The 22,319-nt window shown below is 51.1% G+C and overlaps 2 protein-coding genes across 2 annotated transcripts; one reads left to right on the plus strand and one right to left on the minus strand.

Moving 5' to 3' along the window:
* Positions 1–256: 256 nt before the first annotated feature.
* Positions 257–3,841, plus strand: Rita1 (RBPJ interacting and tubulin associated 1). Its single transcript, XM_036172028.1, has 3 exons — positions 257–560; positions 1,100–1,469; positions 3,007–3,841. The coding sequence occupies exons 2-3, from the start codon at positions 1,198–1,200 to the stop codon at positions 3,512–3,514; spliced, it is 780 nt and encodes a 259-aa protein (XP_036027921.1). The 5' UTR covers positions 257–560; positions 1,100–1,197; the 3' UTR covers positions 3,515–3,841.
* A 1,260-nt stretch (positions 3,842–5,101) lies between these two features.
* Iqcd (IQ motif containing D) lies at positions 5,102–22,206 on the minus strand. Its single transcript, XM_036171554.1, has 5 exons — positions 22,120–22,206; positions 11,620–12,432; positions 9,410–9,643; positions 8,198–8,269; positions 5,102–5,910 (listed from the first exon to the last, which is right to left on the minus strand). Exons 2-5 carry the CDS (start codon positions 12,340–12,342, stop codon positions 5,545–5,547), a joined length of 1,395 nt encoding a protein of 464 aa, XP_036027447.1. The 5' UTR covers positions 12,343–12,432; positions 22,120–22,206; the 3' UTR covers positions 5,102–5,544.
* Positions 22,207–22,319: the final 113 nt, after the last annotated feature.

The raw sequence follows: 22,319 nt of genomic DNA on the forward strand, positions 1-22,319 counted from the left end.
GGACATACCAACTAGTGGGGGTGAGATCTGGTGAATATACCAACTGAGCCGGGTAGAGGCTAAAGGGGCGCAACGACTGTGCAAATATCAAGCTCTGAGGGATGGACCAACTGTACTGGGAACCGAGTCTAAGGGACGTACCGACTGAGCGGGTGGAAGGACTTGAGGGATGTACCAACTATGCAGGGCCGGACCCTGAGAGACGGGGGCCTAAGGAATGTACCAACAGAACGGGGGTGTGGCCTGCAGAACGTACCATCCGCACGGGGGCGGGGTCTAGGGGCGGGCCAGCTCTCCTGTTGCCCAGCGCGGGATGAGCGTGGGCGCGTGTCGCTGTGGCGCCACTGCGCTTGCTGACCAGAGGCCCCAGTAGGAAAATCGCCGGGCAAGGAGTTCCCGTGATGCCTGCGCTTTCAGCTTGGTAGGCTGACTGGTGCATGGTGCTCTGCTGTTTGGAATCTGAGTTGTGGTCGGAAAAAAAATGGATGTAATCTTCAAGAGAGAACGGGGCTGTTGGCGAAGACTAGAACGCACTACGTTTGCAAAGTGCTTTGCACAAGGTAGGCGTGGGAGCGACAGTGGATTGGGGGCCCCTTTCCCCCACCTCCCACCACAGTTTGTTTTTCTGGTTGGTGCCATCGTTTACTGTAAATATTTGTTGAGCATACACTGTAGGCTAAAAGTGTGTATCTATTTATTCATTAAATATTTGCTGACGGCATTCTTCCCTGTCTTGACAACTAAAACGAACGAAGTGCCTGCTTAGCCTGCATCGTGCACAGACCACGGGGGTTCGAACCCATGAGCCTCAGACGCCAGGCAATTGTGCAGTTAGTTCCCCGTGGGAAGTAGAAGCAAGAATCAGAGTTAAAGGTTATTCTTGGCTATAGAATGTAGTGAGTTCCAGGCAAGCTTGAGGCGGGGGGGGGGAGTGATTCATTCATTTCCAAAATGCTACCTGAATGGTAGTCCCTCTTTGAGAAAGATCAGTCCCTTTCCCTCACCGGGAAAAGGCCCTATTGCCCTCGGACTTGAGACTCCAGGTTGCCACTGTTACTTACCTGGCCCTGCCCTCGCTCACTCCTGACCCTTTTCACAGGGAGCCTTGTAGGCTGAGTCTGGCAGACAGGGCACATCCACGGCCACCCTTGACCACCGACCGAAGCGAAGATCCTGGTGGAACTGGCCCACGGTGGAATGCAGGCGCTCCACCTTCAGCACCGCAGTCCCAGCAGCTACAGGGTCAAGGCCAGGGCATCCTATGTGGATGAGACCCTGTTTGGCAGCCCCGCAGGAACCCGGCGCACTCCACCACCAGACTTTGACCCGCCCTGGGTGCAGAACTGTAACGGGTCCAGAGGAGTGGGCCCAGGAACACGGAAGGTCTCTCTGGTCAAGAGAGACTGTGAGTCTACCCCGTCCAGGGGCAGCACCCCAAACCTCACACCAAGGAAGAAAAACAAATACAGGTAACAGGGTGGGGATATACTAAGGGTGGCTGACTTGGTCTCTCTGTAATTATTATTATTATTATTATTACTACTATACACTCGGCAGAAGCAACTTAGGCCGGAAGGGGTTTATTCTGGCGCGTGGTTCGGGTTGCACACTGTTATAAGAAGTCGCAGCAGTGGGGTCAGGAGACGGCAGGTCACATAGCATACTTGCTCCTCTGCATACCGTCTTCCTCCTTCTCTTCAGTCCCAGAGCATCGGACCCCCTCTTCTGACACTCCAGGCACACACGTGGTGCATAGACTTCCGTGCACATAAAACACTAGTGCTAAGAGAAAGGTCTGCTGTAGACATGCCCAAGGGCCAACCTGACTTAGATGCCCCTTTCTGCCGCTCTCCTCCAGGTGATCCCAGGTCCTGCCAAGTTGACAGTTGAAACTGACCATCATAGTTGCCGTCAGTCTGCCTAGTACAGCCTGCTGTTCACCTGCTGTGTGGCCGTGGGCAAGCACCTTGACGTTTCTGAGCCGCAGTTTACTCAAATAATAGAATGAATGTTTCCTTTAAATGAGACCGGAGGGGGTGGGGGTTGATGCCGTGGCACAGCACCCGAATGCTTAGGAAGGTCCTGATAAATGGTAGTGTTGGCTGGAGAGATGGCTTAGTGGGTAAAGGTTCCTGTCTCAAAAGCCTGGTGGCCTGTGATTGCCAGAACCTTCCTAAAGGTGGAAGGACAGAATGACCCCGCGGACTTGTCCTCTGACCTCCACAGGCCCACATATCCACATCATACACACAGAGTAATAATAAATCTAAAATACTTTTAAAGGAAATTCTTGGTTTAAAAAAATTTCAGGCCAAAAAAACATTTGCATCTCTGCTGAGCTCATACAGACTTTTTTGAAAAGTACACTTGTGTTTGGTTATTTTTGTATGGCAGGGGTGTATACTGGTAGGGGTCAAAGGACTACTTATAAGAGTCAGTTCTTTCCTTTTGCCGTGTGGGTCCTGAGGCTCGAACTTGGGTTGTCGGTCTTGGCCACAAGCACCCATACCCACTGAACCATCTTGCTGGCCCAAGCTCCTATAGAGTTTTTTGTTGTTCCTAAACAACAGTGTGACATCTGTTTTGTGGTTTTTAATGGGCTTAGTTACTCCATTAATCTGGAGCTGAGTAGATTGAGCAAGGTGTCTGTCATTTGGTGCCCAAGACTTGAATATGTACAGATATATACAAGGGCTTCTGGAGTGGTCCCCCGTATACCAAGGAATGTCTGTAGTTAGGACTCTTAATGGTGGGGGCTCATATGAGGTGCTCCAGGGGAGGGTCCCTCCTAGGACTGTTCCCCTCTCCAACATGTCTGTCTGCAGGAGAAGAGGGAGACAGGCCCCAAGCTCCTTTGGGCTAATACCTATGAGCCTATTGAAGAATAAGTCAGGGCCCCGTGAGGGTGCCAGACAGGCTCCAACTGCTTCCAGTAGCTGGTGGGCAGTGAGGTTGTAGAGGGCTTTAGTGTGTCACCCCAGGTCACTGCACCCTTCCCTTTTCTAGGTTGATTGGCCATACCCCATCCTACTGTGATGAGTCACTGTTCGGCTCCCGGCCACCGTGCACCAACAAGGAGGGGTCTCGGACAGCCATAGGGGATGCTACCAAGCTCCAGACCCTTTTCTGGACACCACCAGCCACCCCTAGGGGCGGCCACTCACCTCGCCCCAGGGAGACCCCACTTCGAGCCATTCACCCAGATGGACCCTCCAGGACAGCGTCCAGCGTGGTGACAGGCTCCCAGAAGACATCCCAGGAGGGGTTGGATGCTCCCCGCTCTCTGGGGCGGAGACGTTCCCATTCACTCACCCACCTAAGTGTCCCCAGCATGGGTCATCCAGCTTCCAATGTCCCCCAGACCAATGGACCTTGGAGTCCCCGGCCTTCCACATCAGGGATGACCATCCAGAGTCCCCTGGCCACTCCCAAGGCACGGTCAGGCAGTGTTTCAGGGCCAGCTGCCCCTCGACGAGGGGCCGGCTCCCCCAAGCCAAAGCCTCCTTGGAAATGAGGCTCCCACCAGGTAGGCTCACAGCAAGGACTCAGGTCGGGTGGGATCCTCTGGGGACCAGTGTCTCTAGGGCATCCAAGCACTGGAGAAGCCTCCGTGGGGCTCCATGGTGAGGATGGGCTGTCCTTTGTCCTCACAAGCTCAGCCTCTTTCTGCATCCGTGCCAAGCCCCACCCAGCTTCCTGCTCAGGATTCAGTTTCTACAGGGGTCTGGGGGCCTTAAGGGAGCTTCCTAGGCTGTGTCTGGACCCCAAGGGTGGAACATGGGGAAACATTATTTTAATATTCATGTATTTATTCCATGTATTAAATATTTCACTCATCAAAGCCCAGCAGTGTGTTGCTTTTCCCCCCTTAAGTAAAGGCCTCAGTCGAGTTAAACAGGACAAGGAATGATTTGAGAGTATGGCAGAAATGACAGGGCTGCTGAGGTCTGAGGACATAGAATTCAAATAATCTAACCCAGTCCTGTCTCTCTCCTGTGACGCCATGCATGGGTAGGTGGATGGTTCTTGCCAGCTCAGGACATAGGGAGAGTCCTTTGCTAGCAATTGTCTTGTTAGGGGGCAGGATATAGCTCGGCGGTAGAGTGCCTAACATACATGAATGGGGCCCTGGGATCAATCCCAGCAACCTCCGCCCTCAACAAAACAGAACAGGACTTGGTGATGACCCAGGTGGAAAAGGCAGCCGGGAAGGCGTCTGCAGAGCCGGAGGCCTGGGCTGCTGGGTACGCCGCACTCCCCTGCACTGCAGTGGGGCCCTGGACTTCAGCGCTTCACTGCGGGTCCTGCATCCTTCCCTGGATGATGGCAATGGGGGTCTTGAACCTCTCCTGGTCCCTCTCCTTCCCTGAGCATTTCAGGGAGCCCAGTGGGCATCTCACCATTGTCTCGGTGTAGCCAGACCCACGAGACGTGTGATTACCTGCAGAGGTCAGACAGCCGTGTCTGGGCACAGACACACTGCACTTTAGCCATGTAGGATGTTTAAGCTTCTAGAACTTTCACAAAGAATGGGTTAGTCTACCTCCTGTTTTTTATGTCCCTTCCCTTCGTGTTGATAGACACGGCTAGAAATAGAAGCACATATTCTTCTCCCATCTGCAGTAAAGGTTACCTGGAGCCTAGGGTGATGTCACCAGGTACCTGATACTAGGCCTGGAATCTGGCTAATACCAGGCTGTGGTGTCAGAGCAGCTGGGGGTGATGGAACAGGAACAGCCTTCTGGGAACCACAAAAGGTGGAGGAGGGGGGCACTAGAGAGATGATCCAGAAGTTAAGAGTGCTTACTGCTCATCCAGAGGACCTGGGTTTGGTTCCCAGCACCCACATCAGGTGTCTCATAACCGCCAATAATTCCAGTTCCAGGGGATCCAACACTCTGACCTCTGCAGGCATCAGACATGCATGTGATCGGGACACACACACACACACACACACCTTTTAAGGAAAAAAGTGGCCAGGTTGTGGTCATGCATGCCTTTAATCCCAACACTGGGGGGTGGGGGGGGCAGAGGCAGGTGGATCTTTGTGAGTTCGAGGCCAGCCTGGGCTACAGAGCGAGATCCAGGAAAGGCACCAGAACTACACAGAGAAACCCTGTCTCAAAAAAAACAAAACAAAACAAAAAACCGTGCAAACAATCTAAATGCCAAACAAACACTCAATGCTGCTGCCTTCCTGACAGTTCATAGCCTAGGGGCAGAGCCGTGGGTGAGCGGACAGTCCCAGGGCAAGCCAGGGCTAACTGGTGATGATCTCTCCATGGCGTCCACAGTAGCTCCTGGGCTTGGACCAGGGCCTCATTTCTCAATGAAGATGTGGAAGGATGGGGGCCCAAAGCTTGCACCCTCCTCAGGATGCTGTGCCTGTGAGCAACACAGTCTCATCCCGGGAGAGACATGTCTGTTGAAGGGGTTTTATTTTGTCTTTATTTTAGCCATCATTAAAGCTAGGGATGGAAGGGCCCAGGGCAGGGTAGGGGCGTGGTTGAGGCTGGGCGTGGGCGGGGCCAGGTCAGGCAGCAGTCACTTCTTGCCTTTGCCTTTGCCCTTGGCCGCCTTCTCCTTACCCTTCTCCTCTTTGCCCTTCTCCTTCTCCTTGCCCTTCTCCTTGCCCTTCCCCTTGTCTTTGCCCTTGCCCTTGCCCTTCTTCTTCCTCTTGGACCTGAGCATGGAGCGCACCAGGTATCCCTTCCACACCGCCTGGATGAGCGTAGCGGCCTTCACCATGCGCACCATCTCGCGCTCCGCCTCCACCCGTTTCTTGGAGTTGATCTCACTCTCGGCGCGGATCTGGGAGAACTCCTCTACCAGCACAGCATGCCTTTCCTTCAGCTCCTCCAGCTGCAGCTTCTCCTCCTTGTGGATGCTCTCCAGGTCCTCGTATTCATCCTAGGCAAGAGGCAGGACTGGGGGTGCAACACTTGGCATGGCCACCCTGCTCCCCATGCTCCCAGGCTTCCTCCCGAGCCAAGTAGGATGCAGAGCCTGTCTATGTGGACTCACTCCAGGAAGGATACAACTAAATGAATCTCGAATGGAGGGAGGAATAAGGGCTGTGAGTTGTGCAAACCTAGGTGTAAGTGCATATGTGAATGCATGTGATGCACATGTGTGTGTGTGTGTGTGTGTGTGTGTGTGTGTGTGTGTGTAGGCTAAAGGGCAACGTCTGGCATCCTCCTCAATCTCTCGACCTAATTTTTTGAGGCAGGCTCTTTCACTGAACCTGGAGCTTGCTGGTGTCACTGGGCTGGCAAATTCCCAGGATCTGCCTGTCTCTGCTTCCCAGCACTGTGATTATAACTGCACACTTCGGCGTTCAGCTTCTTGCATGGGTGCTGGAGATGCGAACTTGGGTCCTGTGTTTGCATGGCAAGCAGCCTACTAACTGAGCCAGCTCCCCAGTCGCTGGCCCCAGCTTTGAAATCCAGTTTCTCTGCACCTTTAGGAGATTCCCTTTTAAGCCTCTGGTTTTCCAGACATTTCCAAGCACCAGGGGCCAGTTTCTGGGATCAAGTGACCTTCCCGCTTCAGTATGAAAGGCCTCTTACAGACCCATGGGTTGGAGGCCTGGTCCCCCCACTAGGTGGCGCTGGTGAGCGGTGACTAAATCATGAAAGCTCCAACCAGTTGAGGGACAGGAGGAAGGGGCCTTCCAGGAGGAAGTGGTTCACTGGGGGTGGACCCTTGAAGGGTATCTTCTTTTCGGTCTGTGTCTCCCTCCTCCTCTTCCTCCCCCACCCTTTCCTCAACCCTTTTCTTTCATTCTTTTTTTTTTCCCCGTTGTAGCTTTGCACCTTTCCTGGAATCACTCTGTAGCCCAAGCTGGCTTCGAACTCACAGAGACCCGCCTGCCTCTGCCTCCCGAGTGCTGGGATTACAGGCGTGCGCCACCACCGCCCTGCTCCTCAACCCCGCTCCTCCTTCATTCCCAGCCACTCTGAGATGAACATGTCTGCTCCTCTCTCTGGGACATTCCCACCTCAGGCTCAAGTCAGTGGGGTCAGGTGACCACGGACTGAACTCTCCAAAGCTCTGAGCCCAGACAAACCTTTCTTCCCTTCCTCAGGTGTTTTATCACAGTGGCAGAAAGCTGGCTGCTGAGGAGCTGATACCACACAGTGCCAGGACACAGTGAGGCCGTGGGAAAGGAAAGCCGCCGCCAGTGGGGCAGGTTCACAGAGGCTCAGAACAGAAAGATCTGTCCCAGATGACCCCAAAGAGCCCCCTTTTGTCTCTCACCCTTCTTGTACAATTCACACCAACTTCCCCCTCTCTGCTCTCTCTCTCTAGCCCTTCTTCCCGCCAGCACGGATCCTGTGGCTCTCGGTGGACTCTTTGTAGGGTCCGTGTTGTAGTACTGGACCCTGTGCACGCTAGGCAGGTGCTGAACCACCCAGCCATGTCCCCAGCCATACAACCGCTGCTGGGACCCATGGTCAGGCTGAAGGGGGCCCTGCTTGCCTGTCTCTGGACCAGGCTTGGCCTTAAACTGTCCGGTGTGAACCCTCGGCTCTCCAGGCCTGCCCAGGTCAGGGCCAGGTGCCACCCATGTCACCTGTAAGTGGGTGGGGCCATACAGGCTCCCACTGCAGGTCAGGACTTTCTCTAGACCTAATTCGGGGCTCAGACACATTCAGTAATGGTGTCTCATTAACCCTCCTACCAGGGTCCCAGGACAGACATCAGAGCCTGTGTTCCTCCTGGTCAGATACAAACTTTAAAAAGGCCAACTGATGTCGGATGGCACAGCTGATGAGTGACGCCAGTTTGGAACCTGCAGGTGACAGTGAGGACTATCTATACTTCCCTGTCTTATCGTGGGGGCCTGGCACCTTTTAGGTGCTCAGTGAGTGCTGAGTGATGGTAGCGAGGCGGACTCCCCTCTGAACTGGGAGCAGGCAGGAGCTGAGCCAGGCTGGAGGAGGGGGACCGCAGGATGCAGATATTAGGTGGGGCCACATCCTTCTGGATGAATCTGGTTTTCGAAGTTTCCTACTTTTCAGGTCTTCCTACCCTAGACCCTCCACCCCCTTTAGACCTCCTACCATCCACACCTGGACATGCCCCTTGAGACCAAGAGTCTCCAGGGAGGCTCATACCTAGGCCACCCTGGGCAGCTTCTACCCCAGTCCCATCCCACCCAACCCCTCAGGCGGAACCCCCAGCATATATATACCTGCTTCTCACTCATCTCCATGTCGTATTTCTGGATCCAGTTCTCAATTTCTGTCTCCACTTTATATTTTTTCTTAAACAAAAATAAAGAAGTCCAGGGCCATCAGTAAGTTGGCTCAGTGGGTAAGTCGAGGCACTTAGGACTTGAGTTCAATGCCCTGATCCCACAAGGTAGCAGAAGAGAACTGGTAACAGGGCTCTTCTTTGGTCTCCACATAGGCATCGTGGCACAGGGACATGCGTACACACACACACACACACACACACACACACACACACACACACACGATAATATAATAGTTTGTTTTATAGGGTCAGCTCCCAGCTGGGGGTGTGGCTCAGAACCTTTGCCTAGTACCAATGAGGCCCTAAATTTAAGGGTTTAGGGGTTGGGGTTGGGGATTTAGCTCAGTGGTAGAGTGCTTGCCTAGCAAGCACAAGGCCCTGGGTTTGGTCCTCAGCTCATAAAAAAAAAAAAAGTTAAATATATGCGAGGCTGGAGAGATGGCTCAGCACTTAAGAGTTTCTCTTCCAGAGGACCGGAGTTCAATTCCCATCACCTACATGGTGGCTCACAACCCTCTGTAACTCCAGTTCTAGGGGATCCGACATCCTCTCTGGTCTCTGAGGACATTACACACACGTGTACACAGACATACAAACAGACACGCATGTAGGCGAGACACCTGTACACATAAAATAAAAACTTAAAGAAAAAGAGAACACTTGGGCCAGGCATAGTAGCGGACACCTTTGATCCCAGCACTAGGGAGGCAGAGGCAGGTGGATGTCTGTGAGTTCGAGGCCAGCCAGGTCTACAGAGTGAGTTCCAGGACAGCCAGGGCTACATAGAGGAACCCTATCTCAGGGAAAAAAAAGAAAGAAAGAAAGAAAGGAAGGAAGGAAGGAAGGAAGGAAGGAAGGAAGAAAGAAAGAAAGAAAGAAAGAAAGAAAGAAAGAAAAATGTCTCCCCATACATAAAATGGAATGAGATTCTGCCATAGACAGGCATGAAGCAAGACGCGACCTCCATCATGGTGAACTTAGAGATGGCGGTGAGGAAGAAGCCTACCTCCCACCTCTGTGCTCCCCCTCCCTCCTCCCAGGAGATACCACCCATCTTGGGCTTCCCCACTCCTGAGCCAGCCCTGCCCTGCCCTCTCCACCCCCCCCCCCTACCCCCCACCCCCCCCCCCACCCCCCGTCAGGGCACCTTCCTCAGGGCCTGCTCCACCTCCCGATTCTCCATGACCAGGTTGTAGTACTGTGAGCGCAGCGCCAGGATCTCCTGCTGTATCTTGGCCAGCCTGGCCTGCGAGGCCCGGTAATCCATCTTCTGCTGTTTCTCTGCCTCCTGCTTGGTGCGAAGGAGGCTGTTCTCCGAAAACTTGAACACCTGGTGCAGGTGGTGCTTCAGTTCCTGGATCACAAAGTTCTCCTTCTCCACCTACGCCGGGACGAAGGAGGACAGGGCCCCATTAATGGCTGCACAGCCCTCCCCCCCCAAAAAAAATATTACTGGGGCAGCTGGCCTCCCCAGGCTTATGCTCATCTCAGGCCTGGGACTGATGCTCCCTTCCATCTCGGAAAGGGGTCAGCAAACAAAGGTTCCTAGGCCAGACCCAGAAAGCCATATCTGTCAATAAAGTATTACTGGGGCACAGCCCTTTTGGTCCGATACTGTTCGTGGGCTGCTGCCACCCCAACAGCAGAGTCATGTTGAGATCACTGGCCCACTTGAGCCCAGCACGTGAATTGTGTGACCCTTTGGAGATGAGATATAGAGCCCCACACACACACATAAAAAAAAAGGCAGGCTGCTGTTGCTCACCTGTGACAAGTGTGCAGGAAAAGCAGTAGCCACTGGGGACCCACAGCCATCAAGATATGACAGATCTGAACTGTAACTGAACCCAAGACTCATTATAATACACTAATAGTCAAATCTGGGTGTGGGTGGGGTGGTCAAATCGCACATATAGGTACACTTTAAGCTGCCTGCAGAACCACTGAATGTTCAAATATTCAAACCTTTCCATAAGATGAAACACAGCCCGGTGTTCACAGCTGCAAAGTAGCCTGCTGGACCTCTCTGTGCGTGTGCGTGTGTGTGCTTGGGTGTGCGCTCTCATGGGTGTGTCATCCACCTTTCCCACTGGCCTGGAGCTTGTTGGCTTGGCTAGGGTGCCTGGCCACTGGTCTCAGGGATCCTCCTGTCCCTGCCTCCCTAATGTGAGATTACAGAGGTACACTACCATGTCAGCTTAAAAAAAAGTAAAACAAAACAAAAAAACCACTGGGTTCCAAGTCTCAAACTCAGGTCCCTCAGCTTGTACAGAAAGCTTTTTATTCAGAGCATGCCCAGGCCTGTACTTTTCTTGAGACAGAGTCTCTCTGTGTAGCCCTGCCTGTCCTTGAACTCCCTATGTAGACTAGGTTGACCTTGAACTCACAAACATCCGCCTGCCTCTGCCTCCAGAGTGCTAGGATTAAAGACCTGCTCCAATACTGGCCAGCCCTGTACTTCTTTTTATAATAAGCTTTTCTTTTGCTTCAGTACTCTTGGGTTTCAGATTTCTTTCAAGATTAAATATAATTTTAAAATTGTGGGTGTGTGCATGAGTGTGTGTGAATATGTGCACATGAATGCAGGTACCTGTGGTGTCCAGAAGAGGGTGGCATCCCAGGGAGCTGGAGTTACAGGTGTTTGTGAATTGCTGGATATAGGTGCTGGGACCTGAACTCTTTTGCTCTGCTAGAGCATTATGTACTAGCCAGTGGTGGCACAGGCCTTTAATCCTAACACTAGGGAGGCACAGGCAGGGGGATCTCTATGAGTTCAAGACCAGCCTGGTCTGTGGCATTCCAGGCCAGCCAAGGCTGTATACGGAGACAAACAAAGGCTGTATGCCTGTCTTAAACAAAGAAAGGAACAGGATGCACTTTTAACCACTGAGCCCTCTCGCCAACCCCTCTCCCATGTGTCTGATGTCTATTCTACATAAGAGGAAGAACTCACTTAGCTGGTGACACAGACACTTTGTCACCCCCTGGCTGGAAAGGCCTTCCTCACTTGTCTAGCTCAGCCCCCCTTTCTTTATCCTTCTTGTCTTAGTGGCAGTGTCCCTGGTCCCTCTGGTCCGAGATCAGTTCTCTTGTATCATCTTTTCATAGTGCCTTGTCCTTACCCTTCATCGTACTTCAAAATAGCAGTCAACTAATTCCTTAATGCCTTCCTTGTGTCCTGTGAGCTCTTGAGGCTGGCTTTATTTAAAGACATACCCAGTGAGACGCTCAGAACAATCTCTATGGAGTAAATGAAGAGAAAGCTATTTGAATCAATGAGAGAAAACCCAAGTCCCAAAGCGTTTGGGCCCTCAGACGCAGTTCCTCCCGCAACTTGAGGGATGCTGGGAAGTATACCTCTGCCTCCTTACTCTTCAGCACCTCTGCCAGCTCAGCCTGGAGGGCATCGATGACTTCTTGGTTCCTTTCATTCCTCCGGTTGATGTCCTGTATGAACTGGTTCTTCTCCTTCACTTCCATAGGGCTGGTGATCAGCTTTTCAAAGAGGAAGCCCCGCAGCTCCACCAGGCTGTTGAGGAGGCGCTGGGCCCCTGGGCTTCTGCCTGGGGCCTGTATCTGTAGGAGTGTGATGACCTGGGAGTCACTGATCAGGAGCCTCAGGAGAGTCTTGGTGGAGTCTCGGAACTGGTGTGCCAGTGGCCAGAGGCTGGCCCTGCATAGGTCTATGGATAGTAGGCGTTCTCGGCACCAGCCTTCCTCAGCTTCCTCCACGTCTTCTTCCAGACGTTTCTGTTTCTCCTGCAGGATGCTGGCACCCTCCAGCAGGGCCTGGCCAATGTCCAAATGCTCTCTCATGGCTTTCACCAAGTCTTCAGGGAACATTCCCTCCAGAGTCTCTGGGTGAGACTCTACGTAGGACATCAGGGTCACCAGGCCCACCTTTTGTATGCCTTCATCCAGGACCGTCATGATTCTCTTGGCCTCGATGGTGCTGAGCTTGGATTTGGATGGGGCCAAGGTCTTCATCGGCACAGCCGGGATTAGGTCTGTCCTCAGTGGGATTCTTTGGATAGCCAGCCCGTGGTAGGAAGGGGCCATGCTAAAGACCTGGAAGGTCATCTCCAGAGCTGCTGACTTTGCCTTTCTATACCTGGCACTGAGACGTCGGCCAACTCAAGGCTCTCCTGGCTTTCACAATCTCTAGCAACCCTGCAAAGGAAGGTGTAGCTGTTAGGTATGTCACTGCCGGTCATGATGACCACTGTACAGAACCTGGAAGCTACTTTTAGCTCTTTAGTTTTTGGGGTGGTTGTTTTTTTTTTTTTCTAATTTTATTTTTTGAGGTAGGGCCTCTTATAGCCTAGTCCATCCTTACCCCTGACCCAAGTGCTGGGATTAGAGGTGTGTACCACCCTGTCAGGCTTTATCTTTTAGCCTTGTGATGTCGATGGTTCTGGACTGAGCCACTGGAATGAGAGGGCTGAGGGTGGTGGTGAGTCCCAGATACATATACCAGGCAGGAAGTAGTCACTGTTCTGAGGACCTTCATATGGGGGTTACCTATGGGAGCCTGTTTTTTCAGGTTCCTCGTGGCTTTACCCAGCTGGTCCACAGAGAAAGGATGATTAGGACCACAGGCCTGAGTGCAGGTGTCTGAGATGGTCTGCACTTAGCTGTGCTGTGGGGAGGTCTTTTGCTCCACCCCTTGGCATCTGTATAAATACCCTGGGGCAGAGACAGTCAGGGCCCGTTTCCAGGCCCTCTCGAGGCTATCCTGTATTTCCTATCTGTTTATCTTCACAATCTAAATCCTTCTATCTAATATTTCCTGCTGCTCTCACTCAAGAAAACTCTGGGGAGCTGTGGGGTTGGTGGGTGAACGCCCCCACAGTTACCCAAGTGGCAAAAAAACGTAGAGAGGCCAGTTTTAGGCAGCTGAGGTCATCTAGCAATGTCAACAGCAGGAAGCCACACAGGAAGAAGATGGGAGTGGAGGGTTCAGGGGCAGCAGACCCCAGAGGAGTTGAAGCTGTGGCTGGAAGCATGGTCCAAGCTAAGCAGAGCATGGAAAATGTGCTCTGCCCCGACCTGCATTTCCTCCATGTTGACCCCAAACCAGTGGGAAACCAACTGAAGAGCCTGGGTCACAGTGTGCTGGGTCAGTGGCTCAGGACACAGAGGAGGTTGGGACAAGGAGCCACAGGTCATAGAGGAGGACGGGGCGTGGTCGGAGCAGGATGGGTCACAGAGCAGGAGAGGGCATGGACACAGAACAGGTCCCAGAGTAAGTCATGTATAGGTCAGGACACAGACAGAGTGAACAGGTCCCAGCCAACAGTGGGGCCAAAGCAGGCGAGGAGGGTGACAGTGCATCAGCACACGTCAGGAGTATGTGTTTAGGTGTGTGTAGGTGTGCATGTCTGTGCATGTGTAGTATGTGCATGTGTGCTAAAGAGTACGTGTGTGTAGATGTGCATATATGTGTGGGTGAGCATGTCGGGGTGGTGAGCATGTGTGTGTGTGTGTGTGTGTGTGTGTGTGTGTGTGTACATCTGTGTGTATGTGTGTGCACATATTACATGTCCATATGCAGGCCAGAGGTAACCACTGGGTGTCTTCATTTATCCATCCCTTCCTTGGTTGTTGAGACAGGGTCTCTCACTGAACCTGGACCTCACCAGCTCAGGTAGGCTGGCTGGCCAGCAAACCCCAGGACTCCTCTTCTCTCCACCTCCCCAATACTAGGATCACACACCGTTGCCAAGGCCCTTGTCTTTTTCTGTAAGTGCTGGGGATTGAATTAGCTCAATACGCTTGTGTGGCCACAATGCAGCCATCCACCTCCCCTGGCCCGGCGATTTGTGAGTGCTGACCTAAAAACTGGGGGGGGAGGAGGGGATGGTAACAGTAGCTTCGAAATACAGTTTACAGAAAGTTCAGGGTGTGCGGTAGCCTATAAGCCCAGCACCCAGCAGGCTCAAGCAGGGTGATGGCTGAGAGTTCAAAGCCTGCCCGAGCACAGTCTAAAAACTCCAAAAGTGAATAGGTGGCGGCGGCGGCAGCAGCGGCAGTGCAGGCCTTTAATCCCAGCACTCGGGAGGCAGAGGCAGGTGGATCTCTGGGTTTCAGTCCTGGTATGAAGTGAGTTTCCAGGACAGCCAGAGCTACATAGTGAGACCCTGTCTCCAAAAAAAAATCTGTGTCTTTGGTGCACACTGGCTGTGGCAGGAACTTGCAGCGGCCCCACTTGAACCCCAGTCATTGCTGGGGGGCTGGGTATGGTTACTCCTGGGGGCGGAGCCTGGTTCCCTTTGCTGTAAGGCAGGAATCCTTTCGTTCAACAGGAAGCTTGGAGCACAAGGTTTGGACATGGTGAGTCCTCAACAAACAGTTAATATTACATTATAGGCCCAGGGAAACTGAAGTGTGAGTCTGGAACACCATAGTGTCATGTATGAATGCCATCTCCATGTTCAGCCTGTCGACAGGCTCTGAGGTCTCCACACCGACCTGATTAATTGGCCACCATCTCTCCCTTCTCCGAAGAAGTGCCCACCAACAGAGCAGGAGCTTGTCAGGTTTGTTACACACTGTGACTAGGGAGGTCCGGAGCGAGTGTGTGTGTGTGTGTGTGTGTGTGTGTGTGTGTGTGTGTGTGTTGGGGAGAGGACAGAGGACTCACTCCTTGAGTTCTTTTTTGGTTTTGTTTTTGTATTTTGTTTTGTTTGTTTGTTTTTCGAGACAGGGTTTCTCTGTATAGCTTTGTGCCTTTCCTGGAACTCACTCTGTAGCCCAGGTTGGCCTCAAACTCACAGAGATCCGCCTGCCTCTGCCTCCCGAGTGCTGGGATTAAAGGCGTGAGCCACCACTGCCCGGCATCCTTGAGTTCTTAGCTGCCAGCACCGGATGGGACAGTGGCCCTGATGTCTCTGCTCAAGTCTGTCTCACTGTCAGGTAAAGGTGCCCCGTTTCCCTCAGGAAGAATAGGCAGTTGCTCTGGTTTGCACAGATCCCACAGGTTCATGTGTTGAAGTGTTGGTTCCCAGGCCATGGCACCATGGCCATGCAGAGGTGATGGGACCTTTCTTTAAGAGGTGGGGCCTGGTGGGGAGGTTGTTGGGGTTTTTCTTTTGGGGGGTGGGTGAGTGTTGACACAGAGTCTTACTATGTAGCCTTGGCTGACCTGAAAGTCACTCTGTAAAACAGGCTGGCCCGGAACTTGCAGAGATCCTTCTGCTTCTGCCTCTGGCTCCTGAGTGTTGGGATTAACCTGGCTGGTGCAAGGTTCTTAGGTGGCTGGGGCTGTGCCCTTGAAGGGGACACTCACACTGTCTCTCTGTCTCTTTCTCTCTGTCTCTCCCCCTCCCCACTTCTCCAATGGGAAGTGAGCAAGCTTCTCTCACAGGCTCTGCCATGATGTGATGCACTGGCTGGCCACAGCGTCCAAAACAGAGGCGCCACCAGTCACAGACCAGCCTCATAAGTCATTCACTTCAGGGACTCTGCCTGAGGGGAAACCACATGTGAGGGGAAGTGCCAAGCTCCCGGCTCCTTCCTGAAGACCCTACCAATCCAGACCCTGAAGTGTGTGTGTGTGTGTGTGTGTGTGTGTGTGTGTGTGTGTGTGTAGGGGTGGACGAACACGACCTTCTTGGCTTCTGTCTGAGTTCTGAAGCCTGGTTGGTCAGCGATGGCTTTCATTGCTATGCTCAGCCTCAACATGTTTCTGTTGTTTGTGATCAGAAAGGCTCAGCTGATCAAATATTCAATCAGAGAGCTGTTAGGTGATCCAACAGCATAGGAGCTGGTGATGACGGTCATAGGGACCCAGATAAAGATGGAGGAGGAGAAAGAGCTATGCAAAGCCACGGAAGGCTATCTTTAGTCCAACAAACCGCAGACAGCGAGGCAATTGAGTAAGTCTCTAAAATGTCTAAGGACAGAGAAGAGAAGCGCCAGATCTGTTGTGAAGGATGGGAGGCTCCTTGGCTAGACAAAACATGTCCTTCTTAAAGGCTGAAGACCCAAGGCGGCACCATCTTGCTTCCCTGGGACTCATTCCCACTTCCTGCTCTCTTATCCTCAGAGTAAGTTCCCCAGGGGCCTTTTCCTGACTCTAGAGTGTTCTGGGCAGCTGTGGAGCCTCTCCCCGGTCCCTCTGAGGATGAAGGGTCCCTGCCCCGAGGCCACAGGATGAAGGAAGTGTTGGATGGACACACGTTTCCACGTCGTCCTCAGAGTTCTCCAGGCATCAATCAAGACCCCCAGGACTCTTGGGAGACGAAGGCTGGAAACTCAGAGCCACGGGGAATGTTTCCAATTTGCTTTCAGCTAAATTGCCTCTTTTGCTTTAAAGGGCAAGCTTGTTTTCTTTGATTACTGGGACGCCCATCAGTTCTTGACAGCTCATTTGGGTGAACAGGGGAAGGGGGAGGTGTGGGGAGAGGGGTGAATGATGACGCCAGCAAAAACTTTCTGAGAATCTTTTTCCTTGAATTCTAATGAGTGTTCCATGTCCTTTCTGATGCCACCAACCTTCATATTGAAATTGTTGTCAACTCATCCTCCCCTTTTAAAGCTTCCTGCCCTGAGAGTCAAACAGGGCTGCAGATATACCTACCAGGTTTTAATTGCCATGAATTCTATTGACTTATCTTTGTCATGCAAATAGGCCTGTTGGATATTTATTGCTGCATTCCTGTTTTGAAAAAAAAAAATGATTTGAGCTAAAGGTGGCCCCTCCGACCCCCCTCCCCCCCACACACTTGGAAAGAAGACGAAAGGAACCTGTGACTATTTCACAGACCCAATACTGGCTGTGGGCGGTCGGGGTAGGGAGAAGGGCGTCTTGGCTTAAGGACCTTTTTTGTAATACTGGCCAATGTTAGAAGCTACCTATGTGCCCAATTATCCTAAATGCCCCTGTGATCCCAGAACTCTGGCTACACAGTGAATTGAAGGCCATCTTGGGCTACATGGGGAGACTCTGTCTCAAGCAAAATTGCAAAACAAAAAAACAAAAAACAAAACAAGAAATATTTTCTATGGATGAGTTCCTTTGGTCCTTATAGCCCTGCAAGGTCATGTTTTTTCCTCCATTTCACAGACAAGAAAAGGGAGCTGAGAGCAGTACAGGAGTCCAGTCAGTCATGAGGAAAGCAGTACAGGAGTCCAGTCCAAAATGAGTAGAGCAGTACAGGAGTCCAGTCAGTAATGAGGAAAGCAGTACAGGAGTCCAGTCAATCATGAGGAGAGTGGTACAGGAGTCCAGTCAGTCATGAGGAAATCTTCCACCCACAGTTGGTGAGTTAGGTCAGTGGGTAAAGATGCTTGCTTGCTACCAAAACTGAGGACCTGAGTTTGATCCCTAGAACCTGTGCTGTAAGGAGAAAACCAACTCTTGAGAGCTGTCCATTACCTCTACACATGTGTAGTGGCATGCCAGCACTCACACACATGCATTCATGCACACACACACACACACAATAATAATAATAATGACAATAATAATAATAATAATAATAATAAATAGTAGTAGTAGCAGTAGTAGTAGTAGAAAACTTTTATCCTAAGCAACTATCACATAGTAGATGCTCATTGAACACATGGCTGTTGGTAAATGAGACAGTGGCCCTGCCTTCCCATCATTTCTTGCAGGATGATGCAGATGCAGTATTGAGTTCACAAGCCAGATCATGTCCTCACTTAGAGAGACAGACAACAATGTCATCTGGGTTTGTTTCTTGTTTGCTAGACAGGATCTCACTATATTGCCCAGTCTGGCCTTGACCATGTGAAGCCCTGCTTTAGCCTCCCAAGAGGCTGGAAATTGCATCTTGTTGATTATATTTGGTTCTGAAGACCCTTGGGATGGGCTGTGGCAATGGAGCTGGAAGTAGACCCGCCAATAGACAGGATCTCAGCTGAGGTCAGAGGCTCCGGTGCTTCAGAGACAGGGCAGTGGCCAGTCACAACTGGGGATATGTTCACATTGCTGCTTGCAGTGGCCAACCTGCAGCTTGGGACAGACCTTGGCATGGTCACCTGACCTTCTACAGGTATCAAAGTGAAAAGGGAAGCCAGAGGCTCACTGTGTGGTAACCGAGTTCACTTGGAGCCCAGTCCCTATGGCTTCCAACCAGTCATGTGGGTTTGGATGACCACTCTCTCTAAGCTTTAGCTGCCCTGACGGTAAAATGGGGACAGACAGGGGAACTTTACAGAACTCTCATGTGAACGCAATACTGCCAAACATGTCCAGCTTTTGTGACTTTTATTACTGACACTAAAATGACAGGCGAGAGCTGCAGAGGTGGCTCAGTGGTTAAGAGCACCTGTTACTCTTGCAGGGGACCAGGGTTGGTTCTCAGCACCCACATGAAGGCTCATAGCCATTATTTGGAGTTCTCGGTCCAAAGAATCCAGTGCCCTCTTCTGGCCTCTGATAGTACTGCACACATGATGCACATACATACATACATATACCCAGGCAAAACATTCATATACATGAAGTTTTAAAAAAATCTAAGCCGGGCGGTGGTGGTGGTGGTGGCGGCGGCGCACGCCTGTAATCCCAGCACTCAGGAGGCAGAGGCAGGCGGATCTCTGTGAGTTTGAGGCCAGCCTGGTCTCCAAAGTGAGTTCCAGGAAAGGCGTAAAACTACACAGAGAAACCCTGTCTCGAAAAACAAACAAACAAACAAACAAAAAAAAAAAAAAAAAAAAAAAGAGGGCTCTGGAGAGATGGCACAGAGGTTAAGAGCACTGAATGTCCTTCCAGAGGACCCGGGTTCAATTTCCAGCGCCCACATGGCAGCTCACCACTGTCTGTAATTCCAGTTCCAGAGGATCTGATACCCTCATACAGACATACATTAAATAAATAAATCTTAAAAAAAATCTAGGGGGCTGCAGAGATGGCTCAGAATTTAAGAGCACGGACTGCTCTTCCAGAGGTCCTGAGTTCAATTCCCAGCAACCACATGATGGCTCACAACCATCTGTAATGAGATCTGGTGCCCTTTTCTGGCCTGCAGACATACATGCTGTATACATAATAAATAAATAAATCTTTTAGAAAAATCTAAAAGAAAGAAAGAAACCCTAAAGATTGACTATGGCACATCATTCTGCAGACTGAACAGAGGCAGGAGAATGCTGGAGGTGTTAGTTAAGTCCCAGGTTCAGAGAAAAGCCCCGCCTCCTAGGAACAATCAGAGTTTCAGAGGACACTGAATCCTCTTCTGGATTCCACATCAGATGGTTTGAATTCCTTTCTTGGTCATGGTATGCTTTAAAAATGTGCATTTCTGGTCACGCACGACTGTACGATGGATTATTTTGGTGTTTCAAAGGGAATGAAGGGCTAGGAGTGGTGCATCTATCTAGCATGTGTGAGGTTCTGGGTTTTATCACAGCACTAATACACACACACACACACACATGCACACATGCACACACGTACACACAAACATGCACACACATACACACACTGAGAATAAAATAGAATTTAAAATACAGGCCAGAAGCTGGGGTAGGGTGGGATGTGGTGGCACACGCTTTTAATCCCAGCACTCAGAAGGCAGAGGCAGGTGGATCTCTGTGAGTTCGAGGCCAGCTTGGTCTACAGAGTGAGATCCAGGACAGCCAAAGCTCCACAAAGAAACCCTGACTCAAAACATACACACAAATAAAATACAGTCTAAAGAGATAGCTCGGTCAGTAAAATACTTGCTGCTAAATTTGAAGCTCCATAACCCCCATGTAAAAGCCAGGTGTGGCACACAGAATAAAAATAAAACTCTTTATCTTTAGCTGGGTAGTGGTGGTGGTGGTGGTGGTGGTGGCGGCGGCGGCGGCGGCGGCGGCGGCGGCGGCGCACGCCTTTAATCCCAGCACTTGGGAGGCAGAGGCTGGTGAATCTCTGAGTTTTGAGGCCAGCCTGGTCTACATGGTGAGTTCCAAGACAGCCCAGGACTGTTACTAGAGAAACCCTGTCTCAGGAAAACAAAACAAAACAAACAAAACAAAACCTTCTTCATCTTTAAAAAAAATATATCAATTACCGGAGTGTAGAATATCAACATTATCAACAAATGTAGCAATCACAGAATTTGTGGTTGCCTGGAGTTTGGGCGCTGGAGATGAGTTGCAGGTGTTTATGGGGCCAGAAGAGGGCGCTGGGATCACCTGGAGGTGGAACTGCAGACAGTTGTGAACCACTTGATGTGGGTGTTGGCAACTGGGGATCCTCTGCAAAAGCCATGTGTGCTCTTAATGAGCAAGCCATCTCTCCAGCCCCCCTCTTTAAGAGACAGCATTTCATGCAGCCCAGGCCGCCTCCACTATCCCCAATAAGCACTCAATAAACCCAAGTTAAATATGTGAATGTTTTCAGGATGAGCCAAGAAAATGTCCTTGGAGGCATTTTGACAGGAAGAGTTAAGGTAGAGTGAGTCATGTCGGGGAATCATCACAGTTAGCTGTGCACTCACTGTGTGGCTGTGCCTGCACCAACTCTCCACTGCCTCACCTCATTCAACCTTCCCAAGAAATTCTTCTTTCTCTCCAGAGTGCACAAGGAAGTCACATTTTAAATATATGAGCTAATTTTTAAAGTTAACACCAAAGACAAAATTCTGTGTACAGTCAAAATAAAATAACCAGGGTAGAGAGATGGCTTGGGGCCTAATAGCACTGGCTGCTCTTGCAGAGGAACCAGAACTTGGTTCCTAGCATATACATAGTGGAGTGGCTCACAACCACCTGTAACCCCAGCTCCAGGGGATGCCCACTTCTGGCCTCCTCAGTCACAGCACACACATTATACACATACATACACGCAGGCCTCACAGATACACATAAAATAAAAATAAACAAATCTTTAAGTTTTTTTTTTTTTTAAGAGTGTGTACAGCTCTTTCAGAGGACCTGAGTTTAGTTCCCAGCAGTTATGTTAGGCAGCTCACAACTGCCTGCCAGTAACTTCAGCTCCAGGTTCGAAGGGATCTGAAACCCCTTCCTGGGCTCACAAGCACGTACCCCATCAACACACAGAGAATGGTCAAAATAATCAAAACAAACCTTTAACAAACAAATAACAATTAAAAAAAAAAAAAAAAAAAACGGGGCTGGAGAGATGGCTCAAAGGTGAAGAGCACTGGCTGTTCTTCCAGAGGTCCTGAGTTCAATCCCTAGCAACCACATGGTGGCTCACAACCATCTATAATGAGATCTGGTGCCCTCTTCTGGCACATAGACAGAACACTGTATGCGTAGTAAATAAATAATTATTAAAAAACAAAAACAAACAAACAAAAAAAACCCCAAAAACTAACTAGGTCAGGCACAGCGGAGCATGCCTTAATCTAAGCACTTAATCCGAGCACTCAGAGGCAGCGGCAGGTGGATCTCTGTGAGTTTGAGGCCAGGCTGGTCTACAGAGCGAGATCCAGGACAGCCAGAGCTACATAACAAGACCTTGTCTCAAAAACAAAACAACAGAACTCCTAGTTTAAGCATACACTGAAGGGAGATCCTGCACAGGGCAAGCTCACCTCGAAACATAGGGTCCTTAGTGGGGACAGTAGATGCTTAACAAACCAACCCACCTTCTTACTTGAACTAAGTTCACCCGGATGTCTACATAAATGGTGCCACTGAGGGATGAGGGGCGGAGCCATGAAATGACAGGTGGATGGGACAGGAGATAGGACTATCAAAAGAGGATGCTCGGTGGTCCTTCCAGGAGGCCTAGAAGAGGCTGGATCGAGGCAGGGCAGGGGAGTGAGGCCCTGGAGCTAAACGGGCTGGCAGTAGGACACGGACCCCTCGAGGGGGTCACTGGACGTGGCGCACACAGCACGCAGCCCGGAGGCTTCCCCCGCTGTCACTCACCGGGACCTCAAACTGCAAGCAAGTTTCTCTGCCCACGGTTAACCATCTCCACGGTCCTGTGTTGCTAGGTTACGCGCCAATCTTAGAAGGCGGGACTCCGTGTTTGACTGACCTCTCTTTTCACCATTCAACTTCTACTCGGGCTGCCTCGGCTCCGCCTTCTGAACGGTGACCAATCAAAACCACCGTATCTCTGACGT

This window comes from Onychomys torridus, chromosome 22 (genome assembly GCF_903995425.1).
Source record: "Onychomys torridus chromosome 22, mOncTor1.1, whole genome shotgun sequence".
In the NCBI taxonomy this organism is placed as follows: Eukaryota; Metazoa; Chordata; class Mammalia; order Rodentia; family Cricetidae; genus Onychomys; species Onychomys torridus.

Bases quoted from the DNA above. Each gene is read 5' to 3' on its own strand.
- Iqcd (XM_036171554.1), bottom strand. From the start codon at position 12,342: ATGACCTTCCAGGTCTTTAGCATGGCCCCTTCCTACCACGGGCTGGCT. The intron at 9,644-11,619 runs GTATACTTCCCA...GTCCCGGCGTAG, and splicing joins TGAAGAGTAAGGAGGCAGAG to GTGGAGAAGGAGAACTTTGT. The intron at 8,270-9,409 runs GTGCCCTGACGG...TTTTTGTTTAAG, and splicing joins TGGAGCAGGCCCTGAGGAAG to AAAAAATATAAAGTGGAGAC.
- Rita1 (XM_036172028.1), top strand. From the start codon at position 1,198: ATGCAGGCGCTCCACCTTCAGCACCGCAGTCCCAGCAGCTACAGGGTC. The intron at 1,470-3,006 runs GTAACAGGGTGG...TCCCTTTTCTAG, and splicing joins AGGAAGAAAAACAAATACAG to GTTGATTGGCCATACCCCAT.